This window comes from Diorhabda carinulata, chromosome 5, assembly GCF_026250575.1.
Source record: "Diorhabda carinulata isolate Delta chromosome 5, icDioCari1.1, whole genome shotgun sequence".
NCBI classification, from domain to species: domain Eukaryota; kingdom Metazoa; phylum Arthropoda; class Insecta; order Coleoptera; family Chrysomelidae; genus Diorhabda; species Diorhabda carinulata.
The window spans coordinates 30,938,175-30,956,215 of record NC_079464.1 but is presented as its reverse complement, the minus strand read 5'-3'; the positions used below and the strand labels follow the sequence as shown (position 1 = coordinate 30,956,215).

Genomic DNA, 18,041 nt, shown 5'->3' with positions numbered 1-18,041 from the left:
GAGCGTTCAAATCACTTTTTTCGGAAGTATCTCAATCGGAATGGGAAAAAATGTTTCCGCGATTGGTTCAAACGCATACAAAAGACATAACCAATCATGAATATTTATCTATTTCATAATTTGAGTAGCAAAATTCGTAATCGTGAATAAAAATCATCGTAAAAACTGTGTTTACCATTATTGTTATGTCTGAACTGAATTTTCTTGATTGAAATACAATTTTTTGAACGAAAAATATCGTGTAAGTGTTTTGAGCTTTATAAAGTTTTGAATATCTCTATATACAAATAAGAATTTTGTATCAAGATTGCGTATTCCATTTATAAATGAACGTCGAAGCAAATTGAATCAAAATGATGTAATAACGCCTCATTTTATTCACGTTCTTAACATTTAAAAACACAGTTCTCTCAAATAATATCTATTTACTTAGTCACTAACTTTTTTAAAGATAATTTTAGTACTGTTGGTAGACATGCAATGATCGCATCATGTATATTTGGTATCGCGTGTTCAAATGGAATGTCTTAATTGTTTAACGCACGAAATTTGCGCAAAAAAACTCAGGAAACATCAGAATAATGAACTCGTTACAATGATATGGTTAATAACGATGGTTAAACGTAATATCGGACTTATAATTGAGAATAACCGAAGAAAAACGTACGTTCGATCGAATTCTAACCTACAAAACTTGTATTTGATTGTTTAACGCACGAAATTTGCGCAAAAAAACCCAGGAAACATCAGAATAATGAACTCGTTACAACGATATGGTTAATAACGATGGTTAAACGTAATATCGGACTTATAATTAAGAATAACCGAAGAAAAATGTCCGTTCGATCGAATTCTAACCTACAAAACTTGTATTTGATTGTTTAACGCACGAAATTTGCGCAAAAAAACCCAGGAAACATCAGAATAATGAACTCGTTACAACGATATGGTTAATAACGATGGTTAAACGTAATATCGGACTTATAATTGAGAATAACCGAAGAAAAACGTACGTTCGATCGAATTCTAACCTACAAAACTTGTATTTGATTGTTTAACGCACGAAATTTGCGCAAAAAAACCCAGGAAACATCAGAATAATGAACTCGTTACAACGATATGGTTAATAACGATGGTTAAACGTAATATCGGACTTATAATTAAGAATAACCGAAGAAAAATGTCCGTTCGATCGAATTCTAACCTACAAAACTAGTATTTGATTGTTTAACGCACGAAATTTGCGCAAAAAAACCCAGGAAACATCAGAATAATGAACTCGTTACAACGATATGGTTAATAACGATGGTTAAACGTAATATCGGACTTATAATTGAGAATAACCGAAGAAAAATGTCCGTTCGATCGAATTCTAACCTACAAAACTTGTATTAGATTGTTTAACGCACGAAATTTGCGCAAAAAAACCCAGGAAACATCAGAATAATGAACTCGTTACAACGATATGGTTAATAACGATGGTTAAACGTAATATCGGACTTATAATTAAGAATAACCGAAGAAAAATGTCCGTTCGATCGAATTCTAACCTACAAAACTAGTATTTGATTGTTTAACGCACGAAATTTGCGCAAAAAAACCCAGGAAACATCAGAATAATGAACTCGTTACAACGATATGGTTAATAACGATGGTTAAACGTAATATCGGACTTATAATTGAGAATAACCGAAGAAAAATGTCCGTTCGATCGAATTCTAACCTACAAAACTTGTATTAGATTGTTTAACGCACGAAATTTGCGCAAAAAAACCCAGGAAACATCAGAATAATGAACTCGTTACAATGATATGGTTAATAACGATGGTTAAACGTAATATCGGACTTATAATTGAGAATAACCGAAGAAAAACGTACGTTCGATCGAATTCTAACCTACAAAACTTGTATTTGATTGTTTAACGCACGAAATTTGCGCAAAAAAACCCAGGAAACATCGAAATAATGAACTCGTTACAATGATATGGTTAATAACGATGGTTAAACGTAATATCGGACTTATAATTGAGAATAACCGAAGAAAAACGTACGTTCGATCGAATTCTAACCTACAAAACTTGTATTTGATTGTTTAACGCACGAAATTTGCGCAAAAAAACTCAGGAAACATCAGAATAATGAACTCGTTACAATGATATGGTTAATAACGATGGTTAAACGTAATATCGGACTTATAATTGAGAATAACCGAAGAAAAACGTACGTTCGATCGAATTCTAACCTACAAAACTTGTATTTGATTGTTTAACGCACGAAATTTGCGCAAAAAAACCCAGGAAACATCAGAATAATGAACTCGTTACAACGATATGGTTAATAACGATGGTTAAACGTAATATCGGACTTATAATTAAGAATAACCGAAGAAAAATGTCCGTTCGATCGAATTCTAACCTACAAAACTTGTATTTGATTGTTTAACGCACGAAATTTGCGCAAAAAAACCCAGGAAACATCAGAATAATGAACTCGTTACAACGATATGGTTAATAACGATGGTTAAACGTAATATCGGACTTATAATTGAGAATAACCGAAGAAAAACGTACGTTCGATCGAATTCTAACCTACAAAACTTGTATTTGATTGTTTAACGCACGAAATTTGCGCAAAAAAACCCAGGAAACATCAGAATAATGAACTCGTTACAACGATATGGTTAATAACGATGGTTAAACGTAATATCGGACTTATAATTAAGAATAACCGAAGAAAAATGTCCGTTCGATCGAATTCTAACCTACAAAACTAGTATTTGATTGTTTAACGCACGAAATTTGCGCAAAAAAACCCAGGAAACATCAGAATAATGAACTCGTTACAACGATATGGTTAATAACGATGGTTAAACGTAATATCGGACTTATAATTGAGAATAACCGAAGAAAAATGTCCGTTCGATCGAATTCTAACCTACAAAACTTGTATTAGATTGTTTAACGCACGAAATTTGCGCAAAAAAACCCAGGAAACATCAGAATAATGAACTCGTTACAACGATATGGTTAATAACGATGGTTAAACGTAATATCGGACTTATAATTAAGAATAACCGAAGAAAAATGTCCGTTCGATCGAATTCTAACCTACAAAACTAGTATTTGATTGTTTAACGCACGAAATTTGCGCAAAAAAACCCAGGAAACATCAGAATAATGAACTCGTTACAACGATATGGTTAATAACGATGGTTAAACGTAATATCGGACTTATAATTGAGAATAACCGAAGAAAAATGTCCGTTCGATCGAATTCTAACCTACAAAACTTGTATTAGATTGTTTAACGCACGAAATTTGCGCAAAAAAACCCAGGAAACATCAGAATAATGAACTCGTTACAATGATATGGTTAATAACGATGGTTAAACGTAATATCGGACTTATAATTGAGAATAACCGAAGAAAAACGTACGTTCGATCGAATTCTAACCTACAAAACTTGTATTTGATTGTTTAACGCACGAAATTTGCGCAAAAAAACCCAGGAAACATCGAAATAATGAACTCGTTACAATGATATGGTTAATAACGATGGTTAAACGTAATATCGGACTTATAATTGAGAATAACCGAAGAAAAACGTACGTTCGATCGAATTCTAACCTACAAAACTTGTATTTGATTGTTTAACGCACGAAATTTGCGCAAAAAAACCCAGGAAACATCGAAATAATGAACTCGTTACAATGATATGGTTAATAACGATGGTTAAACGTAATATCGGACTTATAATTGAGAATAACCGAAGAAAAACGTACGTTCGATCGAATTCTAACCTACAAAACTAGTATTTGATTGTTTAACTCAAGAAATTTGCGCAAAAAAACCCAGGAAACATCGAAATAATGAACTCGTTACAATGATATGGTTAATAACGATGGTTAAACGTAATATCGGACTTATAATTGAGAATAACCGAAGAAAAACGTACGTTCGATCGAATTCTAACCTACAAAACTAGTATTTGATTGTTTAACTCAAGAAATTTGCGCAAAAAAACCCAGGAAACATCAGAATAATGAACTCGTTACAACGATATGGTTAATAACGATGGTTAAACGTAATATCGGACTTATAATTGAGAATAACCGAAGAAAAACGTACGTTCGATCGAATTCTAACCTACAAAACTTGTATTTGATTGTTTAACGCACGAAATTTGCGCAAAAAAACCCAGGAAACATCGAAATAATGAACTCGTTACAATGATATGGTTAATAACGATGGTTAAACGTAATATCGGACTTATAATTGAGAATAACCGAAGAAAAACGTACGTTCGATCGAATTCTAACCTACAAAACTTGTATTTGATTGTTTAACGCACGAAATTTGCGCAAAAAAACCCAGGAAACATCGAAATAATGAACTCGTTACAATGATATGGTTAATAACGATGGTTAAACGTAATATCGGACTTATAATTGAGAATAACCGAAGAAAAACGTACGTTCGATCGAATTCTAACCTACAAAACTAGTATTTGATTGTTTAACTCAAGAAATTTGCGCAAAAAAACCCAGGAAACATCAGAATAATGAACTCGTTACAACGATATGGTTAATAACGATGGTTAAACGTAATATCGGACTTATAATTGAGAATAACCGAAGAAAAACGTACGTTCGATCGAATTCTAACCTACAAAACTAGTATTTGATTGTTTAACTCAAGAAATTTGCGCAAAAAAACCCAGGAAACATCAGAATAATGAACTCGTTACAATCATATGGTTAATAACGATGGTTAAACGTAATATCGGACTTATAATTAAGAATAACCGAAGAAAAACGTACGTTCGATCGAATTCTAACCTACAAAACTTGTATTTGATTGTTTAACGCACGAAATTTGCGCAAAAAAACCCAGGAAACATCGAAATAATGAACTCGTTACAACGATATGGTTAATAACGATGGTTAAACGTAATATCGGACTTATAATTAAGAATAACCGAAGAAAAACGTACGTTCGATCGAATTCTAACCTACAAAACTAGTATTTGATTGTTTAACTCAAGAAATTTGCGCAAAAAAACCCAGGAAACATCAGAATAATGAACTCGTTACAATCATATGGTTAATAACGATGGTTAAACGTAATATCGGACTTATAATTAAGAATAACCGAAGAAAAACGTACGTTCGATCGAATTCTAACCTACAAAACTAGTATTTGATTGTTTAACTCAAGAAATTTGCGCAAAAAAACCGAGGAAACATCAAAATAATGAACTCGTTACAATGATATGGTTAATAACGATGGTTAAACATAATATCGGATTTATAATTGAGAATAACCGAAGAAAAACGTACGTTCGATCGAATTCTAACCTACAAAACTTGTATTTGATTGTTTAACGCACGAAATTTGCGCAAAAAAACCCAGGAAACATCAGAATAATGAACTCGTTACAATCATATGGTTAATAACGATGGTTAAACGTAATATCGGACTTATAATTGAGAATAACCGAAGAAAAACGTACGTTCGATCGAATTCTAACCTACAAAACTAGTATTTGATTGTTTAACGCACGAAATTTGCGCAAAAAAACCCAGGAAACATCAGAATAATGAACTCGTTACAACGATATGGTTAATAACGATGGTTAAACGTAATATCGGACTTATAATTAAGAATAACCGAAGAAAAATGTCCGTTCGATCGAATTCTAACCTACAAAACTAGTATTTGATTGTTTAACGCACGAAATTTGCGCAAAAAAACCCAGGAAACATCAGAATAATGAACTCGTTACAACGATATGGTTAATAACGATGGTTAAACGTAATATCGGACTTATAATTAAGAATAACCGAAGAAAAATGTCCGTTCGATCGAATTCTAACCTACAAAACTAGTATTTGATTGTTTAACGCACGAAATTTGCGCAAAAAAACCCAGGAAACATCAGAATAATGAACTCGTTACAACGATATGGTTAATAACGATGGTTAAACGTAATATCGGACTTATAATTAAGAATAACCGAAGAAAAATGTCCGTTCGATCGAATTCTAACCTACAAAACTAGTATTTGATTGTTTAACGCACGAAATTTGCGCAAAAAACCCAGGAAACATCAGAATAATGAACTCGTTACAACGATATGGTTAATAACGATGGTTAAACGTAATATCGGACTTATAATTAAGAATAACCGAAGAAAAATGTCCGTTCGATCGAATTCTAACCTACAAAACTAGTATTTGATTGTTTAAACGCACGAAATTTGCGCAAAAAAACCCAGGAAACATCAGAATAATGAACTCGTTACAACGATATGGTTAATAACGATGGTTAAACGTAATATCGGACTTATAATTGAGAATAACCGAAGAAAAATGTCCGTTCGATCGAATTCTAACCTACAAAACTTGTATTAGATTGTTTAACGCACGAAATTTGCGCAAAAAAACCCAGGAAACATCAGAATAATGAACTCGTTACAATGATATGGTTAATAACGATGGTTAAACGTAATATCGGACTTATAATTGAGAATAACCGAAGAAAAACGTACGTTCGATCGAATTCTAACCTACAAAACTTGTATTTGATTGTTTAACGCACGAAATTTGCGCAAAAAAACCCAGGAAACATCGAAATAATGAACTCGTTACAATGATATGGTTAATAACGATGGTTAAACGTAATATCGGACTTATAATTGAGAATAACCGAAGAAAAACGTACGTTCGATCGAATTCTAACCTACAAAACTAGTATTTGATTGTTTAACTCAAGAAATTTGCGCAAAAAAACCCAGGAAACATCGAAATAATGAACTCGTTACAATGATATGGTTAATAACGATGGTTAAACGTAATATCGGACTTATAATTGAGAATAACCGAAGAAAAACGTACGTTCGATCGAATTCTAACCTACAAAACTAGTATTTGATTGTTTAACTCAAGAAATTTGCGCAAAAAAAACCCAGGAAACATCAAAATAATGAACTCGTTACAATGATATGGTTAATAACGATGGTTAAACATAATATCGGATTTATAATTGAGAATAACCGAAGAAAAACGTACGTTCGATCGAATTCTAACCTACAAAACTTGTATTTGATTGTTTAACGCACGAAATTTGCGCAAAAAAACCCAGGAAACATCGAAATAATGAACTCGTTACAACGATATGGTTAATAACGATGGTTAAACGTAATATCGGACTTATAATTAAGAATAACCGAAGAAAAATGTCCGTTCGATCGAATTCTAACCTACAAAACTAGTATTTGATTGTTTAACGCACGAAATTTGCGCAAAAAAACCCAGGAAACATCAGAATAATGAACTCGTTACAACGATATGGTTAATAACGATGGTTAAACGTAATATCGGACTTATAATTGAGAATAACCGAAGAAAAATGTCCGTTCGATCGAATTCTAACCTACAAAACTTGTATTAGATTGTTTAACGCACGAAATTTGCGCAAAAAAACCCAGGAAACATCAGAATAATGAACTCGTTACAACGATATGGTTAATAACGATGGTTAAACGTAATATCGGACTTATAATTAAGAATAACCGAAGAAAAATGTCCGTTCGATCGAATTCTAACCTACAAAACTAGTATTTGATTGTTTAACGCACGAAATTTGCGCAAAAAAAACCCAGGAAACATCAGAATAATGAACTCGTTACAACGATATGGTTAATAACGATGGTTAAACGTAATATCGGACTTATAATTGAGAATAACCGAAGAAAAATGTCCGTTCGATCGAATTCTAACCTACAAAACTTGTATTAGATTGTTTAACGCACGAAATTTGCGCAAAAAAACCCAGGAAACATCAGAATAATGAACTCGTTACAATGATATGGTTAATAACGATGGTTAAACGTAATATCGGACTTATAATTGAGAATAACCGAAGAAAAACGTACGTTCGATCGAATTCTAACCTACAAAACTTGTATTTGATTGTTTAACGCACGAAATTTGCGCAAAAAAACCCAGGAAACATCGAAATAATGAACTCGTTACAATGATATGGTTAATAACGATGGTTAAACGTAATATCGGACTTATAATTGAGAATAACCGAAGAAAAACGTACGTTCGATCGAATTCTAACCTACAAAACTTGTATTTGATTGTTTAACGCACGAAATTTGCGCAAAAAAAACCCAGGAAACATCGAAATAATGAACTCGTTACAATGATATGGTTAATAACGATGGTTAAACGTAATATCGGACTTATAATTGAGAATAACCGAAGAAAAACGTACGTTCGATCGAATTCTAACCTACAAAACTAGTATTTGATTGTTTAACTCAAGAAATTTGCGCAAAAAAACCCAGGAAACATCGAAATAATGAACTCGTTACAATGATATGGTTAATAACGATGGTTAAACGTAATATCGGACTTATAATTGAGAATAACCGAAGAAAAACGTACGTTCGATCGAATTCTAACCTACAAAACTAGTATTTGATTGTTTAACTCAAGAAATTTGCGCAAAAAAACCCAGGAAACATCAGAATAATGAACTCGTTACAACGATATGGTTAATAACGATGGTTAAACGTAATATCGGACTTATAATTGAGAATAACCGAAGAAAAACGTACGTTCGATCGAATTCTAACCTACAAAACTAGTATTTGATTGTTTAACTCAAGAAATTTGCGCAAAAAAACCCAGGAAACATCAGAATAATGAACTCGTTACAATCATATGGTTAATAACGATGGTTAAACGTAATATCGGACTTATAATTAAGAATAACCGAAGAAAAACGTACGTTCGATCGAATTCTAACCTACAAAACTTGTATTTGATTGTTTAACGCACGAAATTTGCGCAAAAAAACCCAGGAAACATCGAAATAATGAACTCGTTACAACGATATGGTTAATAACGATGGTTAAACGTAATATCGGACTTATAATTAAGAATAACCGAAGAAAAACGTACGTTCGATCGAATTCTAACCTACAAAACTAGTATTTGATTGTTTAACTCAAGAAATTTGCGCAAAAAAACCCAGGAAACATCAGAATAATGAACTCGTTACAATCATATGGTTAATAACGATGGTTAAACGTAATATCGGACTTATAATTAAGAATAACCGAAGAAAAACGTACGTTCGATCGAATTCTAACCTACAAAACTAGTATTTGATTGTTTAACTCAAGAAATTTGCGCAAAAAAACCGAGGAAACATCAAAATAATGAACTCGTTACAATGATATGGTTAATAACGATGGTTAAACATAATATCGGATTTATAATTGAGAATAACCGAAGAAAAACGTACGTTCGATCGAATTCTAACCTACAAAACTTGTATTTGATTGTTTAACGCACGAAATTTGCGCAAAAAAACCCAGGAAACATCAGAATAATGAACTCGTTACAATCATATGGTTAATAACGATGGTTAAACGTAATATCGGACTTATAATTGAGAATAACCGAAGAAAAACGTACGTTCGATCGAATTCTAACCTACAAAACTAGTATTTGATTGTTTAACGCACGAAATTTGCGCAAAAAAACCCAGGAAACATCAGAATAATGAACTCGTTACAACGATATGGTTAATAACGATGGTTAAACGTAATATCGGACTTATAATTAAGAATAACCGAAGAAAAATGTCCGTTCGATCGAATTCTAACCTACAAAACTAGTATTTGATTGTTTAACGCACGAAATTTGCGCAAAAAAACCCAGGAAACATCAGAATAATGAACTCGTTACAACGATATGGTTAATAACGATGGTTAAACGTAATATCGGACTTATAATTAAGAATAACCGAAGAAAAATGTCCGTTCGATCGAATTCTAACCTACAAAACTAGTATTTGATTGTTTAACGCACGAAATTTGCGCAAAAAAACCCAGGAAACATCAGAATAATGAACTCGTTACAACGATATGGTTAATAACGATGGTTAAACGTAATATCGGACTTATAATTAAGAATAACCGAAGAAAAATGTCCGTTCGATCGAATTCTAACCTACAAAACTAGTATTTGATTGTTTAACGCACGAAATTTGCGCAAAAAAACCCAGGAAACATCAGAATAATGAACTCGTTACAACGATATGGTTAATAACGATGGTTAAACGTAATATCGGACTTATAATTAAGAATAACCGAAGAAAAATGTCCGTTCGATCGAATTCTAACCTACAAAACTAGTATTTGATTGTTTAACGCACGAAATTTGCGCAAAAAAACCCAGGAAACATCAGAATAATGAACTCGTTACAACGATATGGTTAATAACGATGGTTAAACGTAATATCGGACTTATAATTGAGAATAACCGAAGAAAAATGTCCGTTCGATCGAATTCTAACCTACAAAACTTGTATTAGATTGTTTAACGCACGAAATTTGCGCAAAAAAACCCAGGAAACATCAGAATAATGAACTCGTTACAATGATATGGTTAATAACGATGGTTAAACGTAATATCGGACTTATAATTGAGAATAACCGAAGAAAAACGTACGTTCGATCGAATTCTAACCTACAAAACTTGTATTTGATTGTTTAACGCACGAAATTTGCGCAAAAAAACCCAGGAAACATCGAAATAATGAACTCGTTACAATGATATGGTTAATAACGATGGTTAAACGTAATATCGGACTTATAATTGAGAATAACCGAAGAAAAACGTACGTTCGATCGAATTCTAACCTACAAAACTAGTATTTGATTGTTTAACTCAAGAAATTTGCGCAAAAAAACCCAGGAAACATCGAAATAATGAACTCGTTACAATGATATGGTTAATAACGATGGTTAAACGTAATATCGGACTTATAATTGAGAATAACCGAAGAAAAACGTACGTTCGATCGAATTCTAACCTACAAAACTAGTATTTGATTGTTTAACTCAAGAAATTTGCGCAAAAAAAACCCAGGAAACATCAAAATAATGAACTCGTTACAATGATATGGTTAATAACGATGGTTAAACATAATATCGGATTTATAATTGAGAATAACCGAAGAAAAACGTACGTTCGATCGAATTCTAACCTACAAAACTTGTATTTGATTGTTTAACGCACGAAATTTGCGCAAAAAAACCCAGGAAACATCAGAATAATGAACTCGTTACAATCATATGGTTAATAACGATGGTTAAACGTAATATCGGACTTATAATTAAGAATAACCGAAGAAAAACGTACGTTCGATCGAATTCTAACCTACAAAACTTGTATTTGATTGTTTAACTCAAGAAATTTGCGCAAAAAAACCGAGGAAACATCAAAATAATGAACTCGTTACAATGATATGGTTAATAACGATGGTTAAACGTAATATCGGACTTATAATTGAGAATAACCGAAGAAAAACGTACGTTCGATCGAATTCTAACCTACAAAACTAGTATTTGATTGTTTAACTCAAGAAATTTGCGCAAAAAAACCCAGGAAACATCGAAATAATGAACTCGTTACAATGATATGGTTAATAACGATGGTTAAACGTAATATCGGACTTATAATTAAGAATAACCGAAGAAAAACGTACGTTCGATCGAATTCTAACCTACAAAACTAGTATTTGATTGTTTAACTCAAGAAATTTGCGCAAAAAAACCCAGGAAACATCGAAATAATGAACTCGTTACAACGATATGGTTAATAACGATGGTTAAACATAATATCGGATTTATAATTGAGAATAACCGAAGAAAAACGTACGTTCGATCGAATTCTAACCTACAAAACTAGTATTTGATTGTTTAACTCAAGAAATTTGCGCAAAAAAAACCCAGGAAACATCAGAATAATGAACTCGTTACAATCATATGGTTAATAACGATGGTTAAACGTAATATCGGACTTATAATTAAGAATAACCGAAGAAAAACGTACGTTCGATCGAATTCTAACCTACAAAACTAGTATTTGATTGTTTAACTCAAGAAATTTGCGCAAAAAAACCCAGGAAACATCAGAATAATGAACTCGTTACAATCATATGGTTAATAACGATGGTTAAACGTAATATCGGACTTATAATTAAGAATAACCGAAGAAAAACGTACGTTCGATCGAATTCTAACCTACAAAACTTGTATTTGATTGTTTAACGCACGAAATTTGCGCAAAAAAACCCAGGAAACATCGAAATAATGAACTCGTTACAACGATATGGTTAATAACGATGGTTAAACGTAATATCGGACTTATAATTAAGAATAACCGAAGAAAAACGTACGTTCGATCGAATTCTAACCTACAAAACTAGTATTTGATTGTTTAACTCAAGAAATTTGCGCAAAAAAACCCAGGAAACATCAGAATAATGAACTCGTTACAATCATATGGTTAATAACGATGGTTAAACGTAATATCGGACTTATAATTAAGAATAACCGAAGAAAAACGTACGTTCGATCGAATTCTAACCTACAAAACTAGTATTTGATTGTTTAACTCAAGAAATTTGCGCAAAAAAACCGAGGAAACATCAAAATAATGAACTCGTTACAATGATATGGTTAATAACGATGGTTAAACATAATATCGGATTTATAATTGAGAATAACCGAAGAAAAACGTACGTTCGATCGAATTCTAACCTACAAAACTTGTATTTGATTGTTTAACGCACGAAATTTGCGCAAAAAAACCCAGGAAACATCAGAATAATGAACTCGTTACAATCATATGGTTAATAACGATGGTTAAACGTAATATCGGACTTATAATTAAGAATAACCGAAGAAAAACGTACGTTCGATCGAATTCTAACCTACAAAACTTGTATTTGATTGTTTAACTCAAGAAATTTGCGCAAAAAAACCGAGGAAACATCAAAATAATGAACTCGTTACAATGATATGGTTAATAACGATGGTTAAACGTAATATCGGACTTATAATTGAGAATAACCGAAGAAAAACGTACGTTCGATCGAATTCTAACCTACAAAACTAGTATTTGATTGTTTAACTCAAGAAATTTGCGCAAAAAAACCCAGGAAACATCGAAATAATGAACTCGTTACAATGATATGGTTAATAACGATGGTTAAACGTAATATCGGACTTATAATTAAGAATAACCGAAGAAAAACGTACGTTCGATCGAATTCTAACCTACAAAACTAGTATTTGATTGTTTAACTCAAGAAATTTGCGCAAAAAAACCCAGGAAACATCGAAATAATGAACTCGTTACAATGATATGGTTAATAACGATGGTTAAACGTAATATCGGACTTATAATTAAGAATAACCGAAGAAAAACGTACGTTCGATCGAATTCTAACCTACAAAACTAGTATTTGATTGTTTAACTCAAGAAATTTGCGCAAAAAAACCCAGGAAACATCGAAATAATGAACTCGTTACAATGATATGGTTAATAACGATGGTTAAACGTAATATCGGACTTATAATTGAGAATAACCGAAGAAAAACGTACGTTCGATCGAATTCTAACCTACAAAACTAGTATTTGATTGTTTAACTCAAGAAATTTGCGCAAAAAAACCCAGGAAACATCGAAATAATGAACTCGTTACAATGATATGGTTAATAACGATGGTTAAACGTAATATCGGACTTATAATTAAGAATAACCGAAGAAAAACGTACGTTCGATCGAATTCTAACCTACAAAACTAGTATTTGATTGTTTAACTCAAGAAATTTGCGCAAAAAAACCCAGGAAACATCGAAATAATGAACTCGTTACAACGATATGGTTAATAACGATGGTTAAACATAATATCGGATTTATAATTGAGAATAACCGAAGAAAAACGTACGTTCGATCGAATTCTAACCTACAAAACTAGTATTTGATTGTTTAACTCAAGAAATTTGCGCAAAAAAACCGAGGAAACATCAAAATAATGAACTCGTTACAATGATATGGTTAATAACGATGGTTAAACGTAATATCGGACTTATAATTGAGAATAACCGAAGAAAAATGTACGTTCGATCGAATTCTAACCTACAAAACTTTTTCGAATAGCCAGTAGTCACTGTCGCCAGATCTGCACTATACGGTGGATGTATGTCGTTCAATTTAACCATCGACTTGCAAATCGATGTATTGTCTGTCAATTTTTTCTGACAAATCGAAATGTCCTTAAATTTTACGCATATTATGTCGAAAGTTGGTACTTCGTAAACGTCATACGAATTTAACAATTTGCAGCGCCATCTGTGTGTCAGTCACATTATTGATGATCCAGATCAGAGGTTTTCTAGCGCGAACGATATGGATTTTAATTTATCGGAAAAAAGACCGAAATACGGCCAAAAAACGATTTAAATTGATAAAATTCCTCTCGAAGATAAGCCCATCAGACCTGAAAGAATGAAACTCGATCGGTTCAAGGCGTTGGTCATTAGATCATCAACTTCCTTAGTGCCTTTTACTCCCGAACCTCTACTTCCTTGTTAATTAATTTATACGAATGTCTGATCTGAGTTGTTGTATCGTTTTAATGCAAAAATCAAGAAAAAAACGGCCTCATATACCGGAAAAAAAACCACTTCGTCAATACAATACACCGATGGTTAAATTGAACGAAATACAGTTCGAATAGCTCCCTAATCCACCGTATAGTCCAGATCTGGACTCTAGTGACTAATGGGTAATCGTTGATCTCAAAAAAAGTAAGAAATTCATCTCAAATGAGACAAAAGACAAATCCTTCTACAACTACGACATCGAGAAGTTATAGAAACGTTTTAATGATTATCGTTTATTTTTTTGTTAGTCAAACGACTTACTCATATAATATTTTAATCAATTTTATTCGAAAAATTTAAGACTGGGTTTCTAAACTTACCGAATAACCAAAAATTCGGTGTCTCCACCTTCTAATAACCCAAATTTCCAAAATAAATCGACTTATTTGACAGTTCAACTGTCAATTGAATAGTTTAGTTGAAACTTAACCTAAAAATTATACGTCAGAAGTGATTATACTTATATTTGATTAGTTCGTTTCTGGAAATGGTTTTGAAGATTTATTTGATGAAGAATTGATTGAGAAAATACAGAAAATTACCAACAGCTTCAACATTAACCTCAACAAAACACGTGCAAAAATATATTTAAGCACAAATCTTTGTCACAAACACAAATCAACCGTCAATAATAGAAAGTTTTCTTAGTAAAACTTACCTCATATTGTTGATAATTAGCCAACGAAGAATTGGAATTAATGTAAAAACGTGACATCATTCCATATTCCAGAAAGTTAGTTCGTAAAAAAACCAATAAAATTAAACACAATCACTCACAAGATTTAAAAACACATCAGTCTCTATACGAATTTAATTATCACAGCTTTCCTATTAAAAAAAAAAGAATAAGTACCTAACCTCGTAAACAAAACCGGAAATTCACCTCAACAAAAATCGATTTACTTCGATTATTTATAAAAATACTACGACGGAGGATGATTGTTTGAATCTTGTACAATACAATCGCGATATGTTGGATTGAGGCGTTCTGTTAGAGGCACTGCGTGTGTGGAGATATGTTGTCGAGTCGTTTGGCTAGCAGCCGTGCTGCCGGGGGTAAGGCCAACGGCCATTGGCTACAGCGATAAGATACTCGCTTTGTGATTGGCTTACCGAGTTACGCGCCCGAGGGGACTGCGATTATAAACCTTCAATTTCATCTTTTGATTTACTTCTCTGGTCTTGCCGGTGCTGTGGGTGTATGCTGCTAGTAGAGAGAATATCTCTCTGTGTCCGTGTGGTTATGCACGAAGCAATAAGAAGAAGGGAGGATGAGAGATAAACATTGGCGGAATATCGGGTAGGGGATATTGTAATACTCGACGAAAATAAAAAGAATTTACTGAATACACCGAAAATCGTATCGACCGCTTATCTAAACGATTGTTTTTATTAGTTTAAATTTGATAAATTTATAACTGACAGTCGCCATATATGTCATATGTCAAATTATAATCAGTAGCGGCTCGCGAAAATATTTTTATGGGACTATTCGCTTTTCGAACAAACTTTTTTGTTTATTTTATAATTTCCTTCCAATTTGGCAACAAAGGCGGCTTTCTGAATGTCAGTTAAGTGAGGAGGTTCAATTAATTAATGAATTATCTGTCACCAGCGGTGGATTTAACTGCAGGTTGGTTAGGATGCTGGGGCTAGGGCGGCTGATTTGAGGAGGCGGCATATTTTGCTCAAAAAATTTTCGAAATGAAAAATAATTCATCCGCTACAGGGGGAAGACGAGTTTTGGTAATATTTGATCAAAGTTGCTGATCTTTATCAATCACAAAGTTTTTCATACAAGAAAATTTCGAAGAATAGGATTAAGCGTGAAAATTAGAAAAAAAACTGGAGGAATTGAAAAAAGGAGATTTGATGAAACAACTGATGAATTTTCATTTATTATAGATTTGAGTGAGTTGTTACTATCGGTTCTATTGGAGAAACAGACTCAGTAACTTTCAAAGTTACCTTTTAGCACGAAATCCCAAAACCCCCTAATCTCGTCAAAGCTATCCATCAAGGTATCCCGGAAAGGGAGGAAATTGATTTTGGCCAATTTTTTTGAAACTTGTGACAAAATGTAACCTCAAAGCTTCCTCAACGCTGCTTAAACTACTCCAGATGTGCCCGAAAGTACCCTGGGATGAAGGGAATTGGTATTGGCCAGTTTTCCTGCAGCTTGGTACCAAACTTCTAGTTCAAAGCAAGCTGATTAATAGTCTCGATGGACAGGCAACCACAAAGCTCCCTCAACGACGTTTAAACTACTCCAAAAGTACCTGAAAGAACCCTGAGATGAAGGGAATTGATTTTGGCCAGTTTTCCTGCAGCTTGGTACCAAACTGCTAGTTCAGAGAAAGCTGATTAAAAGTCTCGATGGACAGGCAACCCCAAAGCTTCCTCAACGCTGTTTGAATTACTCCAAAAGTGCCTAAAGGTACCCTGGGATGAAAAAAATTGGTTTTGACCAGTTTTTCTACAGCTTGGTACCAAACTGCTAGTTCAGAGCAAGTTGTTTAAAAGTCTCGATGGGCAGCCAACCACAAAGCTTCCTTAACGACGTTTAAACTACTCCAAAAGTACCTGAAAGTACCCTGGGATGAAGGGAATTGATTTTGGCCAGTTTTCCTGCAGCTTGGTACCAAACTGCTAGTTCAGAACAAGCTGATTAAAAGTCTCGATGGACAGGCAACCACAAAGCTTCCTTAACGACGTTTAAACTACTCCAAAAGTACCTGAAAGTACCCTGGGATGAAGGGAATTGATTTTGGCCAGTTTTCCTGCAGCTTGGTACCAAACTGCTAGTTCAGAACAAGCTGATTAAAAGTCTCGATGGACAGGCAACCACAAAGCTTCCTTAACGACGTTTAAACTACTCCAAAAGTACCTGAAAGTACCCTGGGATGAAGGGAATTGATTTTGGCCAGTTTTCCTGCAGCTTGGTACCAAACTGCTAGTTCAGAACAAGCTGATTGAAAGTCTCGAAGGACAGGCAACCCCAAAGCTTCCTCAACGCTGTTTGAATTACTCCAAAAGTGCCTCAAAGTACCCTGAGATAAAGGGAATTGATTTTGGCCAGTTTTCCTGCAGCTTGGTACCAAACTGCTAGTTCAGAGCAAGCTGATTAAAAGTCTCGATGGGCAGCCAACCACAAAGCTTCCTCAACGACGTTTAAACTACTCCAGAAGGGCCTGAAAGTACCCTGGGATGAAGGGAATCGGTTTTGGAAAATTTTTTTGCAGTTTGGGACAATGATAGTTTGAAGCAAATTAATTAAAAGTTTCAATCAACTCGAAATACCTTAACTATTTAAAGGTACTATAAAAGGAGGGGAATTAGAGGGGAATTTCATACACCTTTCCCCTTATGGTACCCTTGGACCCTTCAGGAGTAGTTTTGACGGGGCTTTGGGTTCCGTGCTTATAGAGAATAATCAAAAAGATTCTTTCATCCAAAATTTGATATATCATTCCGTATTGCTCTGTATACACCAGCGACAAATT

The 18,041-nt window shown here is 33.5% G+C and overlaps 1 protein-coding gene across 2 annotated transcripts in view; it reads right to left on the bottom strand.

The window, feature by feature from the left end:
* LOC130894149 (transcription factor AP-2-epsilon) overlaps positions 1–15,567 on the bottom strand; it is a 50,381-nt gene extending 34,814 nt beyond the window's left edge. The window contains exon 1 of one of the 2 annotated variants that reach the window (XM_057800756.1): positions 15,197–15,567. In XM_057800756.1, the coding sequence (XP_057656739.1) occupies positions 15,197–15,256 (60 nt within the window). In that variant the 5' untranslated portion in view covers positions 15,257–15,567. The remainder of the gene's footprint in view (positions 1–15,196) is intronic. The other variant, XM_057800755.1, reaches the window with a different exon arrangement.
* Between the last annotated feature and the right edge of the window lie 2,474 nt (positions 15,568–18,041).